General features: G+C 45.8%; 2 protein-coding genes across 2 annotated transcripts in view; both read left to right on the top strand.

The window, feature by feature from the left end:
- The window catches only part of SYT9 (synaptotagmin 9), a gene marked incomplete at its 5' end in the record, with an annotated part of 266,692 nt that overhangs the window by 204,580 nt on the left and 34,784 nt on the right, over positions 1 to 27,328 (top strand). The gene's annotated exons all lie outside the window — the stretch shown is intronic.
- On the top strand, positions 1,807 to 27,328 carry OLFML1 (olfactomedin like 1). The gene is made up of 3 exons (XM_079930470.1): positions 1,807 to 2,543; positions 4,747 to 5,035; positions 25,008 to 27,328. Exons 1-3 carry the CDS (start codon positions 2,418 to 2,420, stop codon positions 25,796 to 25,798), a joined length of 1,206 nt encoding a protein of 401 aa, XP_079786596.1. The 5' UTR covers positions 1,807 to 2,417; the 3' UTR covers positions 25,799 to 27,328.

Here is a 27,328-nt window from a genome sequence, read left to right as displayed (position 1 = left end):
GTGTGGGCAGTTAGAGCGGAGAGACCAGGCTTGTGCCTGTGAACCAGGTAACTGAAGAGAGTGTGTGGGGCAGAGAGGGAGCGTCTGCCAGGACTGAACTGAAGGGCTCTGAGGCCAAGCTCTTTGGAGGCCCTTCCAGAGACATGGGGGCAACAGCAGCCTTGGAAACAGCCCAAGGACATGTGCTACCATGAGGCCTCCCACTTCGTTCTCACCGAGTCTCCAATAACTCTTTAGACGCCATTAGTATTGAATGTATATTTCATTGTAAAAACAATGTAAACCTGCTATAGAAAACCAAGAAAAAGATTACCCCAAGAAAACACTGCCTCCTAAAAGTTAATTGTGAGTTTCACTTCCACTGGATCTTATCCATCTTAGTTCACCATCTCCAAGTTAGGACTTAAGGAGTTCATCAGGAAAATCAACCAGGACTTCCCTGGCGGCGCAGTGATTAAGAAATCACCTGCCAATGGAGGGGACACGGGTTCGTATCCCTGGTCTGGGAAGATCCCACATGCCACGGAGCAACTAAGCCCGTGCGCCACAACTGCTCAGCCCGCATGCCACAACTACTGAAGCCTGCAGGACTAGAGCCTGTGCTCCGCAACAAGAGAAGCCACCGCAGTGAGAAATCCGAGCACTGCAAGGAAGAGTAGCCCCCGCTCACCGCAACTAGAGAAAGCCCGCGCGCAGCAACAAAGTGAAGACCCAATGCAGCCAAATAAATAAATAAAATTTTAAAAGAAAATCAACCAGAGCACCTTTAGCATAACACTTTATTCCAAAATGCCAGGCATGAAAAGTTTCCCAAAGAGCATTCTCACTCAGGGAAGGAGGCTGAGTGGGGCAGTATTTTTCATGAGAATTTAAGAGGAGGGATCAGCAGAAATTCACCTAGATTGGGGAATACCGTTGCCCCTTGATATCCGCGGGGAATTCGGTCCAGGACTGCCCCATCCCCATCCCCCCGCGTCCCGAAGATACCAAAATCCTGCGATGCTCACCTTCCTTATGTAAAATGGCTTAGTACACTTAGCCCTCCACATCCGCAGATACAGAGGGCTGAATGTCATCAAAGACAGTTCTTGGAAATAGGAGGAATTGTTCTTAAGGATGAGGAGCCATTGTCTGTGATGATACCAAGAGGGTGGGAAGGAACAGTTAGGGCCTGACCTCACTTGGAAGAGAGGTAGAGAGGAACAGCTAATGGGGACAAGGACATGCAAGGGCCACACTGGAAAATTCTTTTAGTGTCTCTTGCAGGGACCAAATACAAACCCAGGTCTTCTGACTCCTGGTCAGAGATCTTTCCACTTCTCGTAGATGCCCCAACCTTCTCCACTTTGGTAGGTGATTGAGAAAGAACCGTGAGTATCCTGGACCCAACCATGGAAGGAGAGGTTGAGATAAGTAGACCTGGACAGCAAAGGCGAAAAATTGGAAGATTTTACACTTGTGTCCTAGGGATGTGATTTAGCTTCAGCTGGACTGGGGCCTGCAGGAGTTGAGTCCTATGTATTGCTGGCCTGCAGCTGCAAGTGAAGGGAATTCTGCTACGGGAGACTGAGAAAACTCAAGGACCTCCGCGCTAAGGAGTTCCATTTCCTGATGGTTTGGCTCTGGAAATGCCCCTGTATCAGTAATTGTTTGGCTCTTAATGAAACTCTTCTGAGCGTGAATCTCAGATTTTTCAGCTGCCTCCCTGGGTGGCTAGGCCTGTGGCCCATTGGACCTCTCTCCCCAAAAGGCAATGGGCCCAGTGCCCAGGCTGCTCAGAGACCGGGTATATCAGAGCTTTCATTTTTCCTTGCTGTGCCTTTAAGAACTGCAGGAATGCAAAGAGTCTGGAGGAGGGGTGGGGTCTCCCAAAGGGATTTCCGGGGAAAAGGATCCCGGGAATCTGGGCCAGAAACTAAACTGAGAGTCCAACTCTGAGAAGCTGGGGGTGGTGTGTGTGTTGGGTCAGGCCTGTGATTGGACTGCAGAGTTCTCTAGGGAGGAAGAAAACAAAAGTAAAAAGGAAAGAGCTGGGGAGAGGGGAGAGGCCCACCCCGCCCCCCATCCCACCCCTATGCACACTCACCCAGGCCTGGAAGAGGGGACAGCCACTAGCCTGCAGAGGGTCCGTGTGTGTCAAAGGTGATAGCGACAGATGCTGGACCCAGGGAGACCTCTACCCCAAGTCGGCCTGCAGGGCCTCCGGAGACTGACTTGCCAACAGCTGGACTTGATCACCAGCTTGCTAAGCAAGATCACGCATCTGAGGGAGTAACTAGCAGACTTTGCTGTCTGGCTGTTTTTGGAGAATTTTTCTCAGCAGCGGCTAGAAAGCAGGAGACCACCCCCTGGACCCTTGAGCCTTCTTCGAGAAACAACAGCAGAAGAGATTCCCACCCTGGGTGGTTTGCAGGACCATGCTGGCTCTTAGGCGAGCTTCTGCTTTCAGCGTTCTGATCCTCACGGCCTTTCTGCCCCTGCCGCAGTTCGCCCAGGACCCGGCCATGGTGCACTACATCTATCAGCGCTTTCAAGTCTTGGAGGTAGGTGGCATCTGTGCCCCTGATCTGGGGAACCTGCCTCCCGGAAGTCACTTTATCTTACCCACACTTCGCTACCTACTGTGATGCATTTTTCCAGATAGTGAATGATAAATAGATTGCTAAATGTACACTTAGTATTTTTCATAGTCTAGTTGTTTCTCCCAGACCTTGAGCAGGGCTTTCCGCTATCCTCTGGTATGGCAGGTTTTCCTCATCTGTAAAATGGGGACGATAATAGAATTTACCTCTTACGGCTATTCTGAAGATTTAATAAATTAATTCCTACTTAGAACATTGCCTGGCATGGTGGTAAATGTCTAAAATATTATTCAGTTGCTCAGTTTTTAAAATAGGAAAATTAAACATTTGGTCACGTTTTCTTCATGTTTTACTATATCAGGATGATCGCAGATTTTAGTTTTCTTTATGTCTTTTCATGGTGAGCCATTAGGTCACTGCAAAAAGTCATGATATTGGTGTCCTGAGAAGCTCGTAGCTTCTTTTGCTGAACTGGACTTGGTTTTAGAAATGAGCAGATTTCAGCAACGTTAAACAGAGAGAAAAGCGTTGGGGCCTCTTTTTCTCCAAGTGTTGCAGCTGCCACTTCATTAAACTTTGCAAAACCCAACATTTTTGCCGCAGGGACAGACTCCCAGGGCCAAATGTAACCCTCCGCAGTAACCTCTGACACACCCTGGCCATGACATTGGCTGTTTCGTACTTCATGCCTTGCTTTTGTACAAGTTAACTTTTGATAAATTATTTATCTTCTCTCAAAGACACGCTTATCTCCAATTTTCTATTTTTTCCTGAAAACTCTTCAAGTCCAAACGATTTGGTTACAGTCAGGGTAAAACAGTTCCTCAGAGCAGGCTGCACACGTTTCCTAACGTCCGGCGGACTGAGGCCAGGAAGCCATGGAGGAAATGTTCCCAGGCCAGTGGCCTCTTGCTGCTGCCTCATTTGCTCTCTCCTCAGACACCTCCTGCCCAGTCTCACCTCCTTAAATGTGCCAGAATTACTCTCAACCGTGGTCCCTCTTCATTTACCACCAACCTGCCTTGGGGGTCAGCGCCAGTCACATCCCTGCAAGCTTTCCCAATACTCGAATCTGTCTGCAGACAAGGGTATCGAGTATAGACTGATACTTTCATAGCTATGAATGTGGATTTAAGAAGATAGGGATATGATGTATATAGGTCTTCCCGCCCCGATCGTGGTAACCTGGGCGGGAAGTTGAGTCCCCAGGTGCTCCACCAGGCCAAGGCAGACACGTAGCAGCAAAGTGAAGCCACTGAGGGATTTGTGTCAGAGGGGTAAGGAAAAGGAGGAAAGATGTAGACAATTTCTCTCTCCTCCCTCTTTCCCTCTCACCCTTCCTGTTTCTCTCTCCCTCTCTATTGCTGTCTCTCTCTCCCTCCTTCCTTCCCTCCCTTCCTCTCACACACTCTCTCTCCCCCCACCTTTCTCTCTCTCTTTCATTCATCAATGAACAGTCTTATATCCTGCTGTTTGGAGTATATATTAATATTGTTACAACTTTTGTGGAGAGCATTTTGGTGAACCGCCAAATGGTCTTTAAGTCTACATGCTGTTTGACCCAGCAACCCCTCCCATTTCCATCCTTCATTTACTTAGCTTTCATTCAGCAAGTATTTATTGAGTACGACTGTGTGCCAGGCCCTGTGCAGGTGCTGGGGATGGAGCTCACATCTGGAAAGGTATCCTCAGAAAATAACCAGAGAAATACACAAATATGTAAAGACAAAGACTTTGTTTGAATGGCAGAACGTTGAAAACTACATAAGTGTCCATTAAAAAGAGTCTAATGGAAACAATAATGGGATGTCAATTCAATGGAATTGTGTCATTAAAATTATGGTATAGATATATATTAATTGGTATTGAAATATGTTCACAATATATCAGCAAGCTAAAAATATGTTATAAAACATACATGTAGCGAAATCACATTAAAAATATGTTTATATATGTATGACTACATGCATGGGAAAACTTTTAAAGATTTGTACACTAAAGTGTCAATAGTCCTTTGAATTAAGGAACTGTGGGTGATTTTTATTTCCCCCCCATTTGACTATCTGTATTTTAAAAGTCTTTTTCCTGTGAACGAGAGCTGTTGATATTACTTGGGCAAGTTAAATAACTGGCAGTAATTTGGGAATTTATTTTCTGACTGAAGCAAGGACTGCAGAAATGTACCCAAGCAACGAGAGAATACATTGAAGATTTCCGAGAGTTCTCGAAAAACATATCCGTTATGCTGGGACGATGTCAGACGTACACAAGTGAGTACAAGAGTGCGGTCCATAACCTGGCCCTGAGAGTCGAACGTGCCCAGCGGGAGATCGACTACCTGGAGTACCTGCGGGAGGCTGAGGTGTGCACAGAATCAGAGGACAAGATGCTGACAGAAAAGCAAGTCCAAGGAGCTGAGGAGGAGAAAAGGATCCGGACACTGCTGAATGCAAGTAAGAGAACTGCGTCTTTTATTACCCCTTCTGGGGACTTTCACGCTCGGAGACAGCTCCCACACAGGTAGGGGGTCTGACCCAGTAAGAACTGGATATGTGCTCTTGTGGGCATGTGCTGGGAGAGAAACCTTATCGGGGCACAGGTGTCCAAAGGAAAACCCATTCTCAGAAAGCAGCTTTCCCTTTCCCAGAGAGTTCCTGAAGCCCCCGTAGAAGACCAGGGCTATGGTGTTAGAAGCCAGCCTAGGAAGGGCATCTCGAGATAGACCTTGGGTTGATAGAGGTGTGTGGTCCCCTGCCACGAAGAGTGGCAGGTTGGTGGATTCTCCCAGTGCCCTGGGAGTAGGGAGAGGCTGCAAATGTGCCCAGAAACATCGTGAAATTGGACAAGGCAACAGCCAACCCTCAGGGCCAGGAACTACAGTGAATTATTATTGTGTATTCTGTTGGGATGATGATATGTTCAAGGTATTTGTCTCCAATCTTGGGATCCATCAGAATCACTTCCAGGCCATTAAGAATAATGGTTAGAAGCTCAAATGATAATAGCAAGTATTAAGCAACAAAAACATAAATGAGAAGGAAAATTTCCATTTCATTAAAACAATGAGGGAGACAAGTCCCCCACCTCAGAGGCTGTATTCTGACATGGTTTCATTGCAAATAGGAAAACTTTATTTATATGCTAATTATGCCTGCCCCAAATGTAAGAAATTTCATCAGGTAAATAAGACATAAGCTGAATGCCGTTATTGGGCTAAGGGTTTCACGTATCTTTTCTTTTTCTTTCTTTTTTTTTTAAAATTTATTTATCTTTGGCTGCATTCGGTCCTCATTGCTGCGCAGGCTTTCTCTAATTGCGGCAAGCGGTGGGTGGGGGGTGGGGGGCCACCCCTCGTTGCGGAGCGCGGGCTTCTCTTTGAAGTGGCATCTCCCGTTGCGGAGCACGGGCTCTGGGCATGTGGGCCCCAGTATTCGTGGCACGCGGGCTCCAGAGCGCAGGCTCAGTAGTTGTGGCGCACGGGCCCACTTGCTCGGCGACATGTGGGACCTTCCCGGAGCAGGGATCGAACCCATATCCCCTGCATTGGCAGGTGGATTCCCAACAACTGTGTCACCAGAGAAGCCCCTCATATATCTTTTCAATGTAATCCTTGTAAAAACTCCATGGGTCTTCCAAAATGAGGTGACATCTGATCTGACTTTTGAACAAAGAAGTTAGAGAACGATGAGCAGAGGGCGCGTTAAGTGAGGGTGCAGCAGGTCAAAGGCAAGTAACACTTCCACATGTAGATCTGCAGTGATGGCTGAGTGGAAGCTGCGTGGGGCAGGTGAGTGCAGGGAAGCAAGGCTGAAGGGTTCAGTAGCACCCAGATAATGAAAGACCTTGCGTGCTAGGCTAAGGGGGTTGAACTTGACTGAAGAAACTGTTGAGAACCATTGAACAATTTTAAGCAGGGGCATGACATGCAGGAAGAGGACGAGACTAGAGAGAGAACACTAATCAGGGAAATACTGCAAAAAATTGGTCAATAAGTGATGGTGTCTGCATGAAGTGTCAGGGAGATGGAGAAGGACAGACGGATTTCAGAGTCACTGAGAATTGGAATACACGTGGCTTTGTGACAGATAATTGAATGTGAAAAATGAGAGGGTTGAGTCCACGATGCTTCCTGGGTCTTTGGCCTAGGCCGTCGGGTGGTTGGTCTGAAGTACGCTGCGAAAGGTAACCCAAGAGGCGTTGTGGAGCACTTACTACTGGACTGTTTTTGTTGTTTTTTTCGGAGCGCTTATTACTCTGAGATCTTCTAGTTCATTTATTTGCTCGATGCTCATTTTCTGCCTCCCCTTCTCGAGTGTCAGCTCTATGAGAGCCTGGATCCTGCCTTTCATGTTCGATGCTGCATCCCAGTGCCTAGAATTGTGCCTATGTTCAATAAATACTTGTTGGTGAATAACTAAGGGGACGAATGAATGAATGGATAGAGGGATTGTTAGCACAGACAGAGGGGTTATTAGGTTTTGGCAGAAAAGAGAAAATCTTATCTCTGAGTCAGAAGACAGAGAAGAGGGTCCCTTATCTATATCATGAAGCACTTGGTCAAGTTGGTCAAGTGAGTGGTCCTTTCTGGCCCTGTCTTGAGATGAACCTCCTCCTTCTGAGAGGGAGCAGCTGGGGGTAAGCATGGGACGAGGGACTGGGGAAAAGGGCAAGGATGAGCCAGTGGAAAAGGAACAGCTCCCTAAAAAGCTGATGGGGAGGCAAAATCTCTTTAGCTTTGTCTCATGATGTAACCTAGTCAAGGAGGGCAATCATATTCACAATCATATTGAGTGAGGCTGCAGCCCTCACTCAAGGGGAGGGGAGTATGTAGGGCATGACCATGGGGGTGGGAACCTTAGAATTCTGCCCATCCCAGCCAGTGCTGTTACCTGTACCCACCTTCTTCCCACAAGGCTCCCATCTTCCTATCTTCTAACCTTGGTTGCTGGGACTGTGCTGGCTGTGAAACTTTCACTAGAATCCTGAGGCCTCAAGTCAGCATCGTTGTGTAGGCAAATATGGGATTATGGGCTAGGGAGGGTCGCCAGAGGTCACATCAAGTGTTTCGTTCATACATACATGCCATCTTAGAGAGTGTTTTCAGAAAACCTAGAGAGAGAAGATAACATAACTTCCTTGGAAAATTCAACATTGTGTCTTAGGAGATTTCCAGAAAATTCTAACATCAGTCTAAATGGTTCTCGTTTATTCTAGGAATATTTATTGGGCAACTACAAAGGGCCAGATACTGGGGATAATAAATACGGTAGAGTTGCTCTGTAATTAAGCCATTTCCTGTAGAGCTGTTCTCAAGTCTTCAGCCTTTATTGAGAGATGATCCACAAATGATGTTCACGTGAGGACCGCAATTCCAGGGATGTTTGGGCTAAGGTAAAATTCTTAGAATCTTAACTCTAACACATATAGACTCTCTCTCCTCCTTTCTCTCTCTCTCTCTCTCTCTCTCTCTCTCTCTCTCTCTCTCTCTCTTTCTCTCTTTCTCTGTCTCTCACACACACAATTTAGAATGCAGTGACTGAAAGATATTTGAATACAATCTAACTTATATTTTAAACTCATTCCAAGTCTTTGGTACTATAACTGTTATAAGTAAAAAGAAATTTTGCATTGCACTTGGCGACTTATGGCAAAGCACCACTGGTTCAGATACCCAGATTGAGAATTTAGCCAACTAACAGTCTTTGGCAGATTCCACAGGCTGTATTCATGGATGGATCAGAAGAGTGTTAACCTCTTCTTAACTTGTAAATAGCTTGTAAAGAAAAATTCTCAAGGCAGTCAGAATAAGACATTATAGCATTATTTTACTTCCTGTTTTAGTCCCGCTCCTTTATTTGCAAGAGTGCATGCAAATTACCTCCAGTAACCCTCTCCCTGCTGAAGTAAATAACTCATATCCTTTGTTAGATCATGTTTTAGAGGAGAGAGTCTATTGCTGCAAATTCAAATGCCTCTGGGGTCCATTCAGGTATAAATGTGTGTGCCTCATACTGAAAGCCATTAAAAACCAAACAAAATAAAAAATAAAAACAGGGCTTCCCTGGTGGCACAGTGGTTGGGAGTCTGCCTGCCGATGCAGGGGACACGGGTTTGTGCCCCGGTCCGGGAGGATCCCACATGCCGCGGAGCAGCTGGGCCCGTGAGCCATGGCCGCTGAGCCTGCGCGTCTGGAGCCTATGCTCTGCAACGGGAGAGGCCACGGCAGTGAGAGGCCTGCGTACCGTAAAAATTAAATTAAATTAAATTAAATTAAAATTAAAAAAAAACAAACTAGCATAAAACCCACTAGAAGCCAAATAAAACATATTTGTGAGCCAACTCTCAAGGTCCATTAGTTTGCGATGAGTGGAACAAAACATTAAGAGATGTATAACTCTAAATTGCAACAGAGGTATCTCCCACAAAGGAGGGCGTTGAGGGTACACACAGGTGTGAGTGCAGGAGGGTATGAGAGTACTTGTGTGCGCACACACATACACACACAGAAGTTACTGCATTCGCAGAGCAGCAGTGCCAAAGGTATATGTACAGCTTATCCTATGCTGCCTCTGGGACAGTGCCATAGGTCACTGTGCTGGGTTCAGAAAGGCCAACGGACATAGGCCCGTGGTCTATGAGGATACCTCCAGGACCATCACTACAGGTATTAATAGAAGATCCCAGAGTTGTTTTAGCTGATGGCTTTGGCTCCAGGTGTAGTGAACCTCCCCATTCATTCTCTCTCTGACTCATTCATTTGTTCATTCATTCAACAAATCTCTAGCTGAATTCCGTATATACGTTGGCATTGTGCCAGGCATTAGAGATGGAACATTGAATAGGATAACATTCTTGTCCTCAAAAAGCTTACAGCCAAGTGGGGAAATCTCCAAACAAACACAGAATAACAGGTAGTGTGATGCCTGTTCTGATGGAGGGTGTCACAGAAGCACAGGGGCAGGCATTCAGTAATTAAGTAAGGTCAAGGTTGCCATGGAGATGGGGATGGGGGAGACCGTGGAATCTGGAATGTGACCCTCAAGCCAAGTTTTAATGTTGGAAAAGAACTAATTACATGGAGAACAGAGTAAAGGGCACTTCAAGCAAATGACCAGCATGCGGATGTACAAAGGCCTAATCGGGCTTAGGGTTCAGTAGACCTCAGGTGTAGGGAGAAGTGGAGAGGAGATGAAAGAACCAGACAAGACCTAAGCTCCTTTGTGCTGAGCCTCTTCGCTTTCTAGCTGTGGGGAATGAAAGTAATATGAGTACCCGTAGCTAATAGTTATTGAGCGCTTATTATGTACCGGGTAATCTTTAAGTATTTTCTATGTCTTGTTGGATTATATCAGCTAATTCTCACAACAAACCTATGTGACAGGTATTATAATTAACCCCCATTTTATAGATGTGGAAATCAGGGCACTGAGTGAATAAGTCATCTGTCCAAGGTCTCACTGCTAACTGACGCCAGAGGAGGGTTCAAACCAAGGCAGGCCGACTCCTACATATACTAACCTTTCCCATCGTGCTGTTTTGCGTAAGAGTGGTACGCAGGGGAGTGTCCGGGCTCAGATGGAGGTTTTGAGGAAGATCATCTGGCTCTAGTGTTCAGAATGGGCTGGCAGTGGGGGAGTTTGAGTGCTCATAGCAGGGAGAACCGGGGCCAGGCCGGCCATCTGCAGGGCTGTCACAGAGGCCCTCAGATAGCAGCCCTCGGCTCTGAGACTAAATACCTGCGCCCAGAGGCATTATTATTGTGGGACATGCATGAAGACCATGTGAGGCCTCTTAGTTGTTATTTGATGATGATTCCTACTCACAAACAGATTGCTTTAAATCATTCTTTCAAATCCTGTCCAAGAAACATCAGTTCCCCACCGCTCTCCAACCCTTGGTTTTTAATTCCCTGCCTTTTCTTCATTTATTTTTAAATAATGAACTTCCTCTGCTTTCCCCCACTATTCTCTCAGTTAACAGAAGAGTCCCACACACACTCTCCTGTGCTAGAAATCTCAGGAGCATCCCTTTGGCCTTCATCTGATAAGTTGCTCAATAGATTCTTCCTTCTGAATGTCTCTCAAGTTTATTCTTTCCATCTACACTGCTCGCTCATCATCTCCAGTCTCGATGACTGCAGAAGACTCCTAACCGATCTTCCTTTTCCAGGGTTTCATCCTGTATTGCCACCAGGGTTATCTTGATAAAATTACTGCATCAGTGCTTATCATCTTAGATGGCAGCCACAACCTACAGGGTAAAGCAAACCCCATAAAATAACATAAAGAAAGCCCTTTACAACTGACCCCAACGTAGCTTTCTTCAAATAATTTGTTTTGTTATTCTCTCTGAAAGTAATACCTGCTGATTAAATAAAAACCATGAATATTGTACATTCTATATCTATTGTATTTACTGTTATTGTAGAAGTAGATGACAAGCCATATGAACAATTTTTTTTAAGTTTTCTTTAAGTTCTTTATTTTTTTATTGAAGTATAGTTGATTTACAGGTGTTTCAGGTGTACAGCAAAGTGATTCAGATATATATCTGAAAATATATATATATATATACTTTTTCAGATTCTTTTCCATTATAGGTTATTATGAGATATTGAATATAGTTCCCTGTGCTATACAGTAGGTCCTTGTTGTTTATCTATTTTATATATAGTCGTGTGTACTTAATCCCAAATTCCAAATTTATTCCTCCCCCCCTTTCCCCTTTGGTAACTGTAAGTTTTGAACACAGCAACTTTTAGCATTTCTCAACTTAGTCTTGTGCCACTACTGCCGGTTCCCATTCACCTGATGCTCTATGCTGTGTTGAATCTGCTATTCTGAAAACATAAAATATACTCCATGCATCTCTGCACTATTCATGCTGTGTTCCCCAAGTCTAACACAGTGCCTGGAACAGAGTAGGGATCAGTATTTTCTGACCTTGAGGAGTAGTTTCTTGGAAAGTGGAAGCAACTGTTTGCCAGGAATTCCATTACGCCTCTTGTATCTGATATGGTAGCCAATGCCCATGACAACTCTGCTAGGTAGATAGTATTATGACTTCTTTTCAGATGATGAAACTGTGTCTCAGAGTTTCATGTAGCCCGATCTTCCTCCCACTTTCCTGCTACGCTGAAGAGTAAGCACCACCCGCTAGACACACTAGATTCATCTCAGTCTCCCTATCTTGCTCATGGTTCCCTTACCCGGACCCCACACGAGGTGTCTGCCACAATAATGCTGCATGGGCTTCCCTGGTGGCACAGTGGTTGGGAGTCCGCCTGCTGATGCAGGGGACGCGGGTTCGTGCCCCGGTCCGGGAGGATCCCACATGCCGCGGAGTGGCTGGGCGCGTGAGCCATGGCCACTGAGCCTGCGCGTCCGGAGCCTGTGCTCCGCGATGGGAGAGGCCACAGCGGTGAGAGGCCCGCGTACCGCAAAAAAAAAAAAAAAAAAAAAATAATGCTGCATGACAAGCCACTTTGAAAGTTAGTGGGTTAAAACAATCATTGACTATTTCTCAGGAGTCCACAGGGCAGCTGGGAGTTCTGTTGGCCTGGACCAGGCTTAGCTATTCTCGGCAGGGCTCCCTAGTGCATCTACAATTAGTGACACGTTGCCCAGGAGATGGCTGGTTGAGGATGGCCTCAGTTGCAATGGCTTTATTCTTCTCCACATGGCATCTGATCTTGCAGGAGGCAAACCTGGGCTTGTTCTTGTGGTGGAGGCAGATGTCTGAGGGAGAGGGCACAAGCACACCAAGGTCTGGTCACTTTGACCACGTTCTTTTGGCCAAAGCAAGTTCAAGTCTGGCTCTGGAGCCCATCCTTCCCTAGAACCTCTAGTAGCATCCATCTGAGGCTTTTGGTGTTGCTGCTTCTGGAAAGAGGTAGCACTCAAGATGTGTTTTTAGGGACTTCCCTGGCGGTCCAGTGGTTAAGACTCTGCCTTCCAATGCAGGGGGCGTGGGCTTGATCCCTGTTCAGGGAACTGAGATCCCACATGCCGTGTGGTGTGGCAAAGAAAAAAAAGAAAAGAAAAAGATGGGATTTTAAATATGCAAATCTCTATAGGAAAGCAGTGGATTAGTGGGGCATTAGTGTGATTGATGGTTTTGAGGGGAGACCAAAGAACCAGTGAGAGGGTTGCTGCAGAGTTCAGGATGAGGTGAGCAGCTGCTATACCCACACACGTTGAGAAAGGATAGAGAGAACAGTGGGATTGATTGCACGGGAAGGATCCATGGCAACACGCAAAATGATTCTGTTTTCTAACCAGGCACATGGGAGAATGGTAATACCGCACCTAGACATTGAGAACATCTCCATCCTTTTTAGTTTGGGTAAGAATATTACAGGAAAAAATTAACCCAATATGCAAAAAACAAAACCCAGCTTAGTCTTTAAATAAAAGTTAAATAAAAGCAAGAAGTTCATAATTATAAACCTGGAATGCTTAAGATGTTGCAACAGTTAGATAAATAATGCAAAACAGAGGCTGTTTGATCAGAGAAGTTCCCTGGAGGACTGCCCAGTTCCGTACTTCACTTTACATGAGTATTTACCAGCCTGGATCCTCTAGGACCACAGCTCTCAAACTTTTATCTCAGGAACCCTTTACTTTTAAAAAATTATTCAGGACCCCAAAGAGTTTTTGTTGATGTATATCTCTTAGCATCGTCATAATTAAAATAGAGAAATAGTAATATGTGCTGGAGGCTATTCTAGGACAGGATGTCCAGCAGTGAATATAACACATTGGATAAAGCCCTGCCGTCATAGGGCTTACATTCTATTGAGGGGAGTCAAACAATTACTACATTAGCAAGGAAATTTATAATATGTCAGAAAGAAGATAAATACTGTGGAAGAAAAACAAGTAAGATGAGGTTATGGAAAGCTGTCCTCTTCTGAAAGGACACATCCTGGCTATGAACTCCAACTATAGGTAATTCCAGTGGAAGCAGTGGACTCGCGCCTACTCACAGGTCTTCCCAGCTTCCACACACTCCATGCTGTTGAGCAGCACCCAGCCATGCAAGTCAACAGCCATGTTTTCTTTCTCACACTCTGCTGCTAATCACTAATAAAGGGAAGCTGGCCGGGCTCTGTACTGGGTGCCATGAAATACTTTTAGTGTTGGGAACCTAGAAAGACCTTTGAGGTGGATTCACTAAAGAGTTCTGTGCGACTCACCAAAACATGTGGGCGCGTATTGTATGCCAGCCCCTGTTTAAGCACTCACCCTGGGTTCTCAGCCCGTCTGCAAAGCCAAATCCTCCCATGGCTCACTGAGTACCACTTCATATAAGCTGGTCTTCCTGCCTTCCTGCTATCCAACCCCCCAGGCATTCGGACAGTGAAATGGCACCTGCTAATGTCCACACATACTTCTTGTTATTTGAATCTATTTGATTTCCAAGTTGGCCTAGCGTGAGTTGGGGTAGCAACTGACTAATACTGCATTATCTGAATCTAATTGATTCCTGAGTTTGAACAGTAAGCGTTTGAATAGTGAGGGAGATGTGTACTGTGTCTCAGGCACTGTGGATAAAAAGACAAGGCGCAGCTTCTGTCTTAAATGCTTGCAAGGAAGCAAAGTGAATGGGCGATTCCAATTCAGCCCGAAAACTGCCCCAGAAGAGGGCTGCACAGAATGCTTCAGGTACACAGGAAGGAGCAACTAGCTGCTATGCAAGAGTCAGAGACTTTTGTTTTGAAGGACAAGAGATGTATCCTAAGTTAGTGAAGATGAGCTAAGGAAAAGTAGGGGCAAAGTTTAAAACTTGTGAGAGGCCATGGCAAGTTCAGTGACTAGTAACTAGTCCATTGTGGTGGGCAAATGACAAAAGAGGTCAGATGAAGGACCTTGGGTACCATGCTGACATATCAGAAATATATCCTGTGAGGGGCTTCCCTGGTGGCGCAGTGGTTGAGAATCCACCTGCCAATGCAGGGGACACAGGTTCGATCCCTGGTCCGGGAAGATCCCACATGCCGTGGAGCAACTAAGCCCATGCGCCACAACTACTGAGCCTGTGCTCTAGAGCCTGTGAGCCACAACTGCTGAGCCCGTGTGCCGCAACTACCGAAGCCCGTGCCCCTAGAGCCTGTGCTCCACAATGAGAGAAGACACCGCAATGAGAAGCCTGCGCACTGCAATGAAGAGTAGACCCTGCTTGCCGCAACTAGAGAAAGCCCGCACGCAGCAACGAAGACCCAACCCAGCCAAAAATAAATAAATAAAATAAATAAATTTATTAAATAAAAAAAAAGAAATATATCCTGTGGGCAAAAAGCATAAATGCCCCTAGTTTCCAGAACACTTAAGTCCACATTGACAGTTTTATTGTAATAGCTTGAAGCTTCATAATTGACTACTCGTCTGAGAGCTGTCATCTTTGACATCCCCATGTACCTGTCACTTCAGAGGTATTGACAAGTGTTTATTAACATGAATACAATTCAGATGGTTGAAGAAATCAAGATTTATAACAGAGAATTTCAAGAAGCAGTCAAAATATGCATGGCTTTACAGAAATTCTCTTCTTTTCAGTGAATTCATCACTTTTCTTCCCAGTTAAATCTGACCTTCCTTCCCTGTTGCTGTCTCATGCATTCTATCACCCCCAACTGTTGTAGGAAAATGGGGCGTGAGAGGATGGTCACGTCTGAGGTCTTGGGCAAGTCCATGGGACAGGCCGCCAAGTGAGGTTCCTTGGCTTCACACAGGGAAGAATTCAAGAGTGAGCCATAGTAAAGTGAAAGCAGGTGAATTGAGAAATACACATTCCATAGATAGAATGTGGTCTGTCTCAGAAGGTGAGTGCAGCCCCGAAATACGGGGTGGTTAGTTTTTACAGGCTGGGTAATTTCATAGGCTAATGAATGGGGGGATTTTTCCAATTATTTTGGGGAATGGTTGGAGATTTCCAGGAATTGGGCCATCACCCACCTTTTGGTCTTTTATGGTCGGCCTCAGAACTGTCATGGTGCCTGTGGGTGTCATTTAACATATGCAAATGTAGTACAATGAGCGCATCATGGGGCTCGAGGCCTACTGGACGTTGAATCTTCTGCCATCTTGGGCCTAGTTGGGTCTAACCAGTTTTTGTTGTATCCTCAGTGTCATACTTTTAAAGGTTGTGCCCTCCCCCCTTCCCTTCTGTCTCAAAACCTTGAGTCTGGTTTATCACTCCACTCCCACAACTGAATCAGTTACCTGACCTCTCTTTTTCTGTTTTTTGAGTCTGTGCCCATTTTTTCATTCCCATCACCATTTAGATTTTTCTCGTCTGGATTGTACTTACAGACTCTCCACCTGTGTCCCTCTATCCCCTCTCCCCCACCTCTACCCACCCCCCCGTTCATTCTCTACTAATATGCAGACCACTGTTTTTAAAACATAACTCTGATTGAGTCATTCCCCTATGGAGGGACGAGTCTCAGCAAGTCTGGAGAGTAATCCTATTAAATAAGGGGGGAAATATTTAAAAGATTCAAATAAATGATATTTATATATGAATTCACTCTGAGGCCTTGGGCCAAATTCTATCCTAATTGCTTGTCTGCAAGTCTGCCTAAGGGCTAAACCACAGATTTTCATTCTCTGGTTTGTACAATGTCAGTGTCTCTCTTAAATAATTTGCATCTTGGCTGGACTCAAAAGTTTTCAATTTGTTTCCTATCCTTCCTCAACCTTTCACTCCTGTTAATTATCTCCTCTCAAGAGAAGCACAGCAGGGAGTTTTAACTTACCCTTTTACTCAGACACTGTGAGTATATTTTCCCCAAATTCCAAAAGAGGAGGAATTTATAAAAATTACAGAATATCCACCTGAATAAACTATACGACATCCAGGCTAAACCCCTCGTTCTGCAGCTGGAAAAGCTAAGGCTTGATCGACAAGGAACTTTCAGGGAGTCACAGAGGGAGGCAGAGACGGAGCTCGGACCACTCAGGTCTCTGACTCCCAGTCCCAGGTTCTGGCTACAAAGGGATAGGAGAAGCCAAAGGGACCTCACGGCGTTGGAAATTCTGTGTTCCCCCCCGGACTGTGTTTCCCTGATCAAAACCATCTAACACTCTTGTTTTGCTATTTCTTCAAGGCTTCTGCATTAGAAAAGAGGAGTAGAAGGAGAAAGAATAATGTTTGTATTAATTTCTCCTGTATTTTAAATGAACATTTTCTCACTGATGAGACATTGAATGCCTTGTTCTTAGCCATAGTTTCTCGTAGCTGGGCTGCAAGCCTGCTAACTTTCTTCCCAGGAGGATGGGCAGCCTGAGAGCTTCCCAGTCAGGACAGATATCTTAGCACCCTGTGAACAGGCCCCAGGGAGTCCATTATCCTCATCTCTCCCTCTCTAGGCACACCCAGGCTCACCCCTTCCCACCATGTGCACACACCCATCCACCATGTTCCTGGGGCTGGCTGGGGGTGTCCTGGATGGCCCTGCCTTCCAGCTCAGATGAGCTCAGAGGCCCTCTTAGCTAGATGATCTATCCAGGTAACTTATCCAAACTTTTTTTTTTTTAAACTTGGAAAATGGAGATTAAAATATCTACCACTTAGGCTTATTATAAGACGTAGATAAATTAATGCAAATAAGTACCTATCACAGTACCAAGCATATTATATGTATTTGTAGGTATTTATTCATTTCTTGAGATTTTGGGCTTGTTCCTCAATAGGGAACAGCTTCTGAGCTTCTCTTGTGGCCCTTGGGACCCCCACTCTTTCCCATTAAATGTATCTGTGATCACATACAAGCTTAAATCCTTGTTCATTCATCCTCTGTGATCACCAGAGTATGTGGGAAGAGCAGAGCATTCACATGAGACAGATTCGGCTGGTGAGACCGAGAAAAGGCATACCGAGCCCTAGCAGAGATGGATCTCGGTAAGCAGGGCAGTCCACTCTTCTCTTTTCTGCACCACAGCCCATAGCCCCCAAAGCTCAGCATGGAGGGGGATCCTTCTGCGAGCTTCTCCTGAAATGCAGATGAGGGACCTTGAGTGCCATGCTGAGGTGTTTGAAACTTATTCTAAGGTTCCCAGCTGGCCCAGGCTCCTCTGCCTTTCCTAGGGGTTTGGCTTCTATAACCCAGGCCAACCAGAATGAAGTTGACCCAGAGGCCACAGGGAAGCAATCCCCCAGTCTGGCAAAGTGGGTCAGTAGGGTAACATGGTGGCAAATGATGACCGAGAGATTTCCATAATGATGTCAAAAACTCGGCCGCTGTACACCGGTGCCAAATCAAATCTTGGGGACAGAGTTCTGGGTGAAGTAGAAAAGAATAGGTTTATTGCTTTGCCAGGCGAAGGGGACATGGTGGACTCATGCCCTGAAAAACTGTGTGCCTTAACGCGAGGAGTTTTATAGCAGTGGTTGAAGGGTGGGGTTGCTGACAAGGATCAGGGTGTGTGCAGGGCCTGCACTCCTTTAATGTGGCCTCAGGTGGTCTCCCGATGAGCTTCTCAAGGTTATCAAACTGTGACCTTCTCTTGAATGAAGAATGTAACATCTTCCATTTGTTGGGGGTTTTAGTTCTGCAGAAGAGCTCAAAGATACTGTTCTGTGTATCCCTTGAGGTGGAACCAGGACCCTGCCCCGAGGCTGCACTATTGTTTCTTGACTGCTCCTCCCTTGTCTCTGAGTCCCCTCCCTTCCCTGATTAGCAGCTGTTCGAATCTGGCCTTTGGAACTCAGGGAAGGTCATGGAGGCTGGAGTCTGTTCCCTACAAACAAGAAACGGGGGACACAGAAAGACTTCCGTGCCCAGGAGCCCCACAGGGTCCTGCTCATTTCAATAGCTTGCCCCAAAGTCTGACCCTGGCCATGCTGTGGGCCAGGCAAAGCCTCTGGGAGCAACCACTGATGACATGACTGCTGAAAGCACTGATTTCCCAGGACTTGGCTCTCGCCAACCCCACTCCTGCCCTACGTTTCCTTGGTAACAATGTTGTGCCACATCTTTAAATGGAATAATGCATTTGAAAGTATCATAAAAGCTTTAAGGCGCTTTACAAATTATTATTACTTAAGACAGATCTGTGATCAGAACCCTGGATGTGCAGCACCAGTTAAACCCTAGAAAAACATCTGCTTGAATGAACCTATTTTCCTTATTAATTCAATAGATATTTATTGAACCACAGAGCTCTCAGTAAGGCAGTAGAGTACAACAGTAAACAGGAAGACAAAGGCCCTGCTTTTGTGGAGCTTATAGTCTAATGGGGGAGAAGGACAATACACTAGTAAGTAAAACAGATAACATAATTACAGAACATGGTAAGTGATATAAAGAGAATAAGAGAGATGCTGCAGTAGATCATTTTAAATGTAGATACAGTGGTCGCAGGTAGTCTCTTAAGGAGATACGATTGAAACTGAGCTTTGAAGGACGAGTAGGAGCAGGCCATGGGAGGATCAAGGAAGAGAACACTCCAGGCAGAAAGAATTGCAAGTGCAAGAGTCCTGAGGCAGAAGCAAACTTGACAGCTCCCAGAACAGCAGGAAAGCCAATGTAATCAGTGCACAGTGAGGCAAGATTGTGGGGCAGGGTTGGGGAGAAAGTGGAGGATCAAGTCCCAGAGACAGGGAGGGGCCAAACGAGGTAGGTGCTTTAAGACAAATTAGGATTTTATTCCAAGAGTGGTGGGAAAAAAGGGTTAGCAGGTTGGTCACATAATTCATGTTTTTAAACAGATCACTCCTACTGCTTTGTGGAGAACATTCTATAGCAAAGCAAGAGTAAAATCAGAGAGACAAATCAGGGACTATTGTAGTAGTCCAGGCAAAAGGTGAGGGTTCACGGCGTGCAGGGGAAGAGGAGGCAGAGGGAGTGGGAAGAGGAGGATATATAAATATACTGAGCATTTTAATTTAAGTATAACGTCATAAGTTAAAGGTAAGTTTACTACCAGAACTTGCTAGTGTGGGGAGATGGAAGGAAATGAATCAAGAATGACTACTAGAGAAGAAATCTGATTGATGGTTCTTGCTTGAAATGGGAAGAAGAGGGAGGAAGTTTGGGGGATAAAAGCAAGAGTTCTGCTTTGGACAGGTGAAGTTTGAAGATAGCCAATGAGGAACACTGACTAGATGAATGAGTTTGGGGCTAAGTAGACATCCAGATAGGATGTCTTTCCAGGTACAAGTTTGGATTTCATCCTTATTCAGAACTTACATGCTCTTCAGAGCCATTCTCTTCAGAGAATGAAGTGAGCTGGAAAGTGATCATAGATAGAGAAATGAAAAGGTCTGAGGATAGAACACTTAAAGATGGATGGTGATAAGGAAGCAGCCATGAATTCCAAGATTAAAACAATCCTGAACAATAGGACAGACAAAAGCAGGGGTGTTCCAGAATCACGAGGAGAAGGAGTTTCAGGGAGAGGTAGCAATCAAGTAACCAAAGCTTACTGGGAAGTTGATTAGGATGAAGACTGGGACCTGACCCTTAGATTTTACAACATGGTGGTTGTTGGTGACCTTGGCAAAAACTGATCCAGTGCAGTGGGGCAGGGGAACTTAGACTTGTGGAGAGCTGGAGCTGATTAGAGTGGCTTAAGGGATAATTGGAGGTGAGAAACCTCCTCTCCCAAGGAGTTTTGTTATAAAGTGGAATAGAAAAATGGGGCCACACTGGATTCTAGCATGATCTTACAGCCTGCTTGTTTACAGAGGGGAACGATCCAGTTGGGAGGAAGAGACTATTGAGCAGGAGAGGGCAAGATAATTTCTGGTGCTGAGTCCTTGACTCGGTGAGAGGGATGAGATCCACTGCAAAAGTAAAGAGAGCAGGAGGGACGCAGGGAGTATGGGATTGGGCGCAACTGGTTAATAGATTGGGTGGTTGGAAACTCATTCATTCAGCAAATACTGGCCTGCTGTGTGCCAGATGCTATCCTAGGGGCAAGACATACAGCAGTGAATGAAACAGATAAGGCAAAGCTCATGCCCTCGTGGAGTTTATACTCTATTGAGGGGAGTTGAGCCATAAATATGTTAACAGATGAATTTATAATATGTCAGATAGAAGGTAAGCGCTATGGAGAACAGTGAGCTAGGGTAAAGGGGATATGGAGAGCTGGAGGAGGGGCCACCATTTTTAATAGGGTGGTCAGAGAAGACCTTTATGATCAGGAGAAGACATTTGGGAGCAGACCTAAAGGGAGCGAGGGAGGAAGTCTAGTAGATATCTTCAGGAAGATGGTTCCGAGCAGAGGGAACAAAATGTGCCAAATTCCTGAGGCAGGAACGTGCTTGGCATAATTTGAGGAACCGCAGGGAGACCAGTGTAGCTGCACAAAATGATCAAAGTAGGGGAGTTGCAGGAGACAAGGCAGGGAAGCAGTGGGAAGACAGTCCCAGATGGCCCAGAAGGTAGAGATGTGAGCTTTACTCTGAGTCAGATGGGAAGTCCCTGGTGAGTTTTGAACAGACATGTGACATGATCTGACTTAATTTTTCAAAGATGCTTCGGCTGCTGTGAGGAATGGCCTCTGGGGTCAAGGATAGAAGTTTGGCCACCACGTAGAAGGCTATTGCAGTAATCCACACCAGCGATGATGTTGTTCTCCTATTGCTTCTGTTTTCTCAGTGAAATCAGAGGCAAGATCTGCCTAGGCGAGTGAGGAGGGTATGAGGGACCCTTGAGGAGAGAAGAGAAGCTGTGATCATTGTGGGTGGTGAATTGATTAAGGAACTGTGGTAGGATTGCTACCCAAACAGCTGGCAGTCACAAGCAGTTTGCCAAATGCTTACTGACCTCAACCTCTGGGACTTCTCTGGCTGTGCATGTTTATTTGTTTGTTTTAATTGAAGTATAATTGATTTACAGTGTTGTGCCAGTCTCTGCTGTAAAGCAGAGTGACTCCGTTTTACACATATATACATTCTTTATTTAATATTCTTTTCCATTATGGTTTATCCCAGGAGACTGGATATAGTTCCCTGTGCTATGGCTGTGTATCCTTCTTCCTTGTGTCCGCTTTCTCTCCCATCATCCTGCTTCTTGTCCTCTGACTCTACTCGGCCTCCAGTTGGCCTGGAGAACCCATGCATTTATTAAGAACAAAATGACAACCCACTGGCCCTTCTAGCTTCTGATATCAAAGGTTTTAGAAGGATTTGATGGAGACTCTCAGCGTGCTCAGTTCTTCTTGAGAGACTGTTATACACCCAACTGTCACTCCACCACCTTACCCTACAGCAGTCAGGGAGGGAGGCCCAGAGAGTTCCCATGCTTTTGTTAAGACTCTGCTCTCCCACCTGTGTTACAGATTTGAGGGAGAAACACAAGGTTCTTCATGCTTCTGGTAAGGCCACCACTCCCTGCCTCTGTGACACTGCTCACCACTGCTCACTGCCCTAACAGGGCAGTCCCGACAAGCAGCTCATAATTACAACTGATGACCCACTTTTCCTAAAATGATGAGCAGCTCTCATCTCATCTTGGCCCACATCCCTCTTTAACTTGGTCACCATGACAATTCCAAGACTCTAAGGTCTTCTTGAAGATAGCGTATGTAAGGACCATGTGGAAATGGCTTATACAACTTCTGTCTACATCCCGTTAGACAGGATATAGGTCAACGGGTGCAGCTTACATACAAAGGAGACTGCTAACGTGTGACTAAGGAAGAGGAAAATGAAACGGCATTCGATGAACACAGACATTGTCTCTGTGGTGACACAAAGATCAAGGGGGAAGACATTTTCTCCCCCCTTGATCTTTACTGATCAATACTGCCGTGCTACAGAAAGGTCAGGTAAGATACGGAAATAAAAGGTCTGAGTTTTCAGTTAGGAAGTCCCTGGTCACATTTTAAAAGGTTGTTTCTGTGAAGTTCTGGTGAAGTGAAAGAATGGGAGGTGAAGAAATGGATGCAGAGAGTATAAACTATTCTGTAGGAGAGTCTAGTTCTATAAAATTATAGAAAGGGTGAAGTAAGTAGAAAAGAGTGCCTAACTGTGGGAGAATTGATGTTTCCAAGCTAATAAAATAGTAGTGAAGGAGAAATCTGAGATAATAGAAAGGGGATCATTCATGGAGGAAATCTAGAAGAAGCCAGGAAAGGATGAGATGGGTGCAGATGGAAGTATTAGTCTTACACAGGAGGAATGACATGGCTTCTTTTAAGATGTGTGGGAGGGGGGCTTCCCTGGTGGTGCAGTGGTTAAGAATCCGCCTGCCAATGCAGGGGACACGGGTTCAAGCCCTGGTCCGGGAAGATCCCATATGCTGTGGAGCAACTAAACCCGTGTGCCACAGCTACTGAGCCCGCGAGCCACAAGTACTGAGGCCTGTGTGCCACAACTACTGAAGCCCACGCGCCTAGAGCCCGTGCTCCGCAACAAGAGAAGCCACCGCAATGAGAAGCCTGCACACCGCAACGAAAGAGTAGCTGGCACTCATTGCAACTAGAGAAAGCCCGCGTGCAGCAGCAAAGACCCAAGGCAGCCAAAAATAAATTAAAAAAAAAAAAAGATGTGTGGGAGGGTAGAAAGGGCAGGAGTTGAAGAAAAGTCTGTAAGTGAGGAACAGGAAGTGGAGGGAGTTCACATCTAATGGTATTTATTTTTGCAAAGGAGTTATTATGAGGCACTGATGAGCTAGTTTTGGGGCAGGAGGCAGGATTTAAGATAGGTGCCATGTGGAAGATGGGCTGAGCACAGAGAGTATAGTACAGTAGTTAGGGCTCAGCTGAGGTTGAAGATCCCTTAGTGTAATGACACCAATATGCACCATTTTGAGTTTTTCTCCACCAACACACAACTCTCAAGGGCAGGCAGAACTTTGAACTGATCCAGGATCAGGGTCAAAGAAGGAAGGGTTTTTGTTTTTTGGGGTTTTTAAATTAATTAATTAGGCTGTGTTGGGTCTTAGTTGCAGCATGCAGGACCTTCGCTGTGGCATTGCTTGCAGCGCGAGGGCTCTTTGTTGTGGCACGCCGGCTTCTCTCTAGTTGTGGCAGAGAGCGCGCAGGCTCTCTGGTTGTGGCACACGGGTTTAGTTGCCCCGCGGCATGTGGGATCTTAGTTCCCCGACTAGGGATCGACCCCGCGTCCCCTGCATTGGAAGGCGGATTCTTAACCACTGGACCACCAGGGAAGTCCCAAGGAAGGGTTTTTGCATGAAGCTGAGAGAGTAATAGTCTAAGTAGCTATGAGGAGCTAGAAAAATGTAGGCCCCTTTTTTTTACTTCATCTTCTTCCACCTAGTTTAGACCTTTATCATCCTGTTTGGATTATAGAAATACCCTCCGAATTGGTTTCCCTGATTTTAGTCTCTTCTCCCTGTATCCATCGTACACATGGCTGCCAGCTTAATTAATCTTATAGAACAACCTTGGCCATGTTTCAGTCTTGCTTAAAAACTTCAGTAGCTCCCTACCTCCCTACAGAATTAAATTCATGTTCCTTAGCTCCACCCTCAAGGTTCCAGGCACGGAGCTGGTTTCAATTTACTGCTTTGTTTTATGCATCTAGTTTTATAAACAAAGTATTTGGCTGGTATTGGGTGAAACTCTATACTACTTTACTAACACTAATCTTGGAGGACTTTCCCCAGTGTGGTTTTGTTAACTGTTGGGAAAGTTTTTCCCACCCATCTCAGAATGTCCTTCGAGGTGTCTTTCAAGGACTAATTCAAATGCAGATTCTCTCCTGTGTCACATGATATGTCTCTTCTTTGTCCTCCTTTTTGAAAAAAATTCATTTTAAGCTTTATATTCTAGATAGTCATGTACCTGTTAAGCCAGGACCGTGCCTAATTTATCATTGCACCGCAGTCCATTGTAGCCCCAGCTCATAACACCTAGCTCAGTATCTTGCTTTTTGTAGGTATCCAAAGTCAGCTGACTAAAGGCACGCATGCATTCATGAATAAATGAGTGAAGGCATGAGTAGAACCCTTATAATGGTCTAGTAGGGTTAAGAACCAGAATCTTTCACTAGAAGGTCACCTCCTCAAGGTGTAGGGTTGATATTATAATTTTTATCTTTAGTACTTAGCACTGTTCTGGGAGAGTACTGTAAGCTAAGTATACGGCAGATACCCAGTAACATCTTGGCAAACAGAATTGAATTAGGTCGTTCCATACCCTAGTCATTCTCAGTGTGTCAACCTCAAGCGCTCTAGAGAGTTAACAGGGCCTCTGACACAGCAAATAGTTGGTTATATCCTGATTTGATTATCGTGACTAATGCTCTTATAACTGGACGGCAGCTCACTTAACAGAGACCCAATTATTCATTAAAGTCCTTGATTCATTGAATCCTACAATCAGTTATGATTAATCTCTGTGTGATCATTTTATTCTAGACACTGAAGGAAAAAAAAAAGCAATCTGTGAGAAAAGCAGACCTCTTGCGTTTATAAAGTAACCTTCCCCTTTTCTCCTGTTTGGCCAGGCTGCGACAACATGCTGATGGGCATAAAGTCTCTGAAAATAGTGAAGAAGACAATGGACACAGATGGCTCTTGGATGAAAGATGCTGTCAGAGACTCTCCAAAAGTTTATCTCTTAATTGGATCCAGAAACAACACTGTCTGGGAATTTGCCAGCATACGGGCATTCATGGAAGATAGCACCAAGCCAGCCCCCCGGAAGCTGATCCTAACACATTCCTGGCAGGGGACAGGCCAAGTGATCTACAAAGGTTTCCTGTTTTTTCACAGCCAAGGGACTCCCAATGAGATCATCAAATATAACCTGCAGAAGAGGACCGTGGAAGATCGAATGCTGCTCTCGGGAGGGGCAGGCAGAGCCCTGGCCTACCCGCGCTCCCCCTCGACTTACATTGACCTGGCTGCGGATGAGCACGGGCTCTGGGCCATCCACTCAGGGCCAAGCATCCACGGCCATTTGGTTCTCACGAAAATTGAGCCCGACACACTGGGAGTGGAACACTCATGGGACACTCCATGCAGAAGTCAGGATGCCGAAGCCTCATTCCTCTTGTGTGGTGTCCTCTACGTGGTCTATAGCTCTGGTGGCCTCGGCCCGCATCACATCACTTGTGTCTATGATCCGCTGGGCGCTGTCATGGAGGAGGATCTGCCCAACGTGTTCTTCCCCAGGCGGTCGAGGAGTCACTCCATGATCCATTACAACCCTAGAGATAAGCAGCTCTATGCCTGGAATGATGGAAACCAGATCATTTACAAACTCCAGACAAAGAGAAAGCAGCCTCTGCAGTGATGCGTTGCAGCCACGAGGGAGAGCGCCGGGGATGCTGCTCTCCAGGAGACGGAAGCCACAGCCCCTTTGCAACACAGAATCCCTCTAATTGCACACAGGGATAGGGGCTGGAAGTGGGAATGCGCACGCGTCCTTTTCCAGATGGTACTGCCTTCAGTATCTTCCAGGAGCATAGATGAGAGTCTGTCATTCAGGAATTTTCAACAACTTCCATTACCCATCCAAACCTCCTGGAGCTCAAGGCCTTCCACATTCCGATCCAGTTTACTTCCAACCTTTTCTTTTACTAGCATTTACTCTAACTCTCCCCGCCCCCGCCCCCCAGCCATTAGAAATGTAAGCCACCCTCTAATACTCCTGGCTTCTCTCTCCTCTGGTCTTTGCTCAAATCTCTTTCCTCTTTCACAAATGCCTACTGATATTCTTCCATTATTCACTGCCCAAATAAAGTACTATTTCTTATTGATGTTTAATCTCGGTTTCCCCTGGTTCTGCCCCTCCACCAAGCCAGGTGGATGTAATAATAAAGGGAAAACATTACCATTTGAATACCAGTTTCCAGTTACAAAGTGTCTGCACCCATGTTACAAGTCATCTCACCCTTATGAGATAGTCAGGACAAGTCTTCATAGAGGAGGAGGGTTCAGGTGAGCCATTCAAAGTACCAAAGCTACAAAATGAAAGAGCTAGAAAATACTGCAAACCCCATAATCTTTCCATTGCCCAAGGAAGCATCAAATATATATGTTTGTTCGCCCAACCTTCTCTCAGCAATACGTTAATCATCTCAGCCTAAAAATAATGGTTCGCCCCTTTAGCTAGTCGCATGTCCACACAAGACCCTCCTATAGGCCTTTCAAAAGCTACTTCCTCTAGAAAACCAGCCTAAGGGTGAGGATCCCACCTCTGTTCTTATCTTGCCTTTCCTTCCCTTGCTTTTCTCATCTTGCTTGAAATACAATAAAACTGACACTGAGCAACTAAACCTCATCGGGCTCTATCTGCCTCCATGCCCTCCGCATAAGTGTTCCTGGGGGTGCTGCCTGTGCTTGGGTTTGCTGTGAACAATCCCCAACACACTGAGGCCCTCGGTAAATATTCTGGAATCTGGATGGAAGCCAGATAGCAGGCAGGGGACTCCCTGCCACAGCAGGAGTGCCTTGTGGCACAGGGGACAGAGGGCAGCTGTGCCCATCCAGAGGGGCTTCTTCAAGCTCTTTCCCACGCGTTTGTCCACTGCAGCCTGGTTTGGGTCACAAGTGCAGGCTGTGGTGCCTGTCTGTGTCATGTGCTGAGGCCTCTGTCTTTCCAGGCTGGTCACATGAGAGGGTTTGCTCTGTGTGTTTGCAGCTGTTTCCCCTCCTCTGCCAAGCCCAGGCTGAGACCATAGGCAGTGAAGAGAGGTTTTTTGTTTTTTTTCCCCCATAGCATTTGAGTAAAGCTTTGGCAGAATGGAATTACTCACTCCATGGACACAGTGCAGTTACCCACAGTTCTAACAGAGTTTTACAGAGAGCCCAAATCTGTTGT

This window comes from Stenella coeruleoalba (assembly GCF_951394435.1).
Source record: "Stenella coeruleoalba genome assembly, chromosome: 8".
Classification (NCBI taxonomy): domain Eukaryota; kingdom Metazoa; phylum Chordata; class Mammalia; order Artiodactyla; family Delphinidae; genus Stenella; species Stenella coeruleoalba.
Note: the sequence above shows the minus strand (reverse complement) of the source record. Positions and strands in the feature narration are given on the sequence as shown.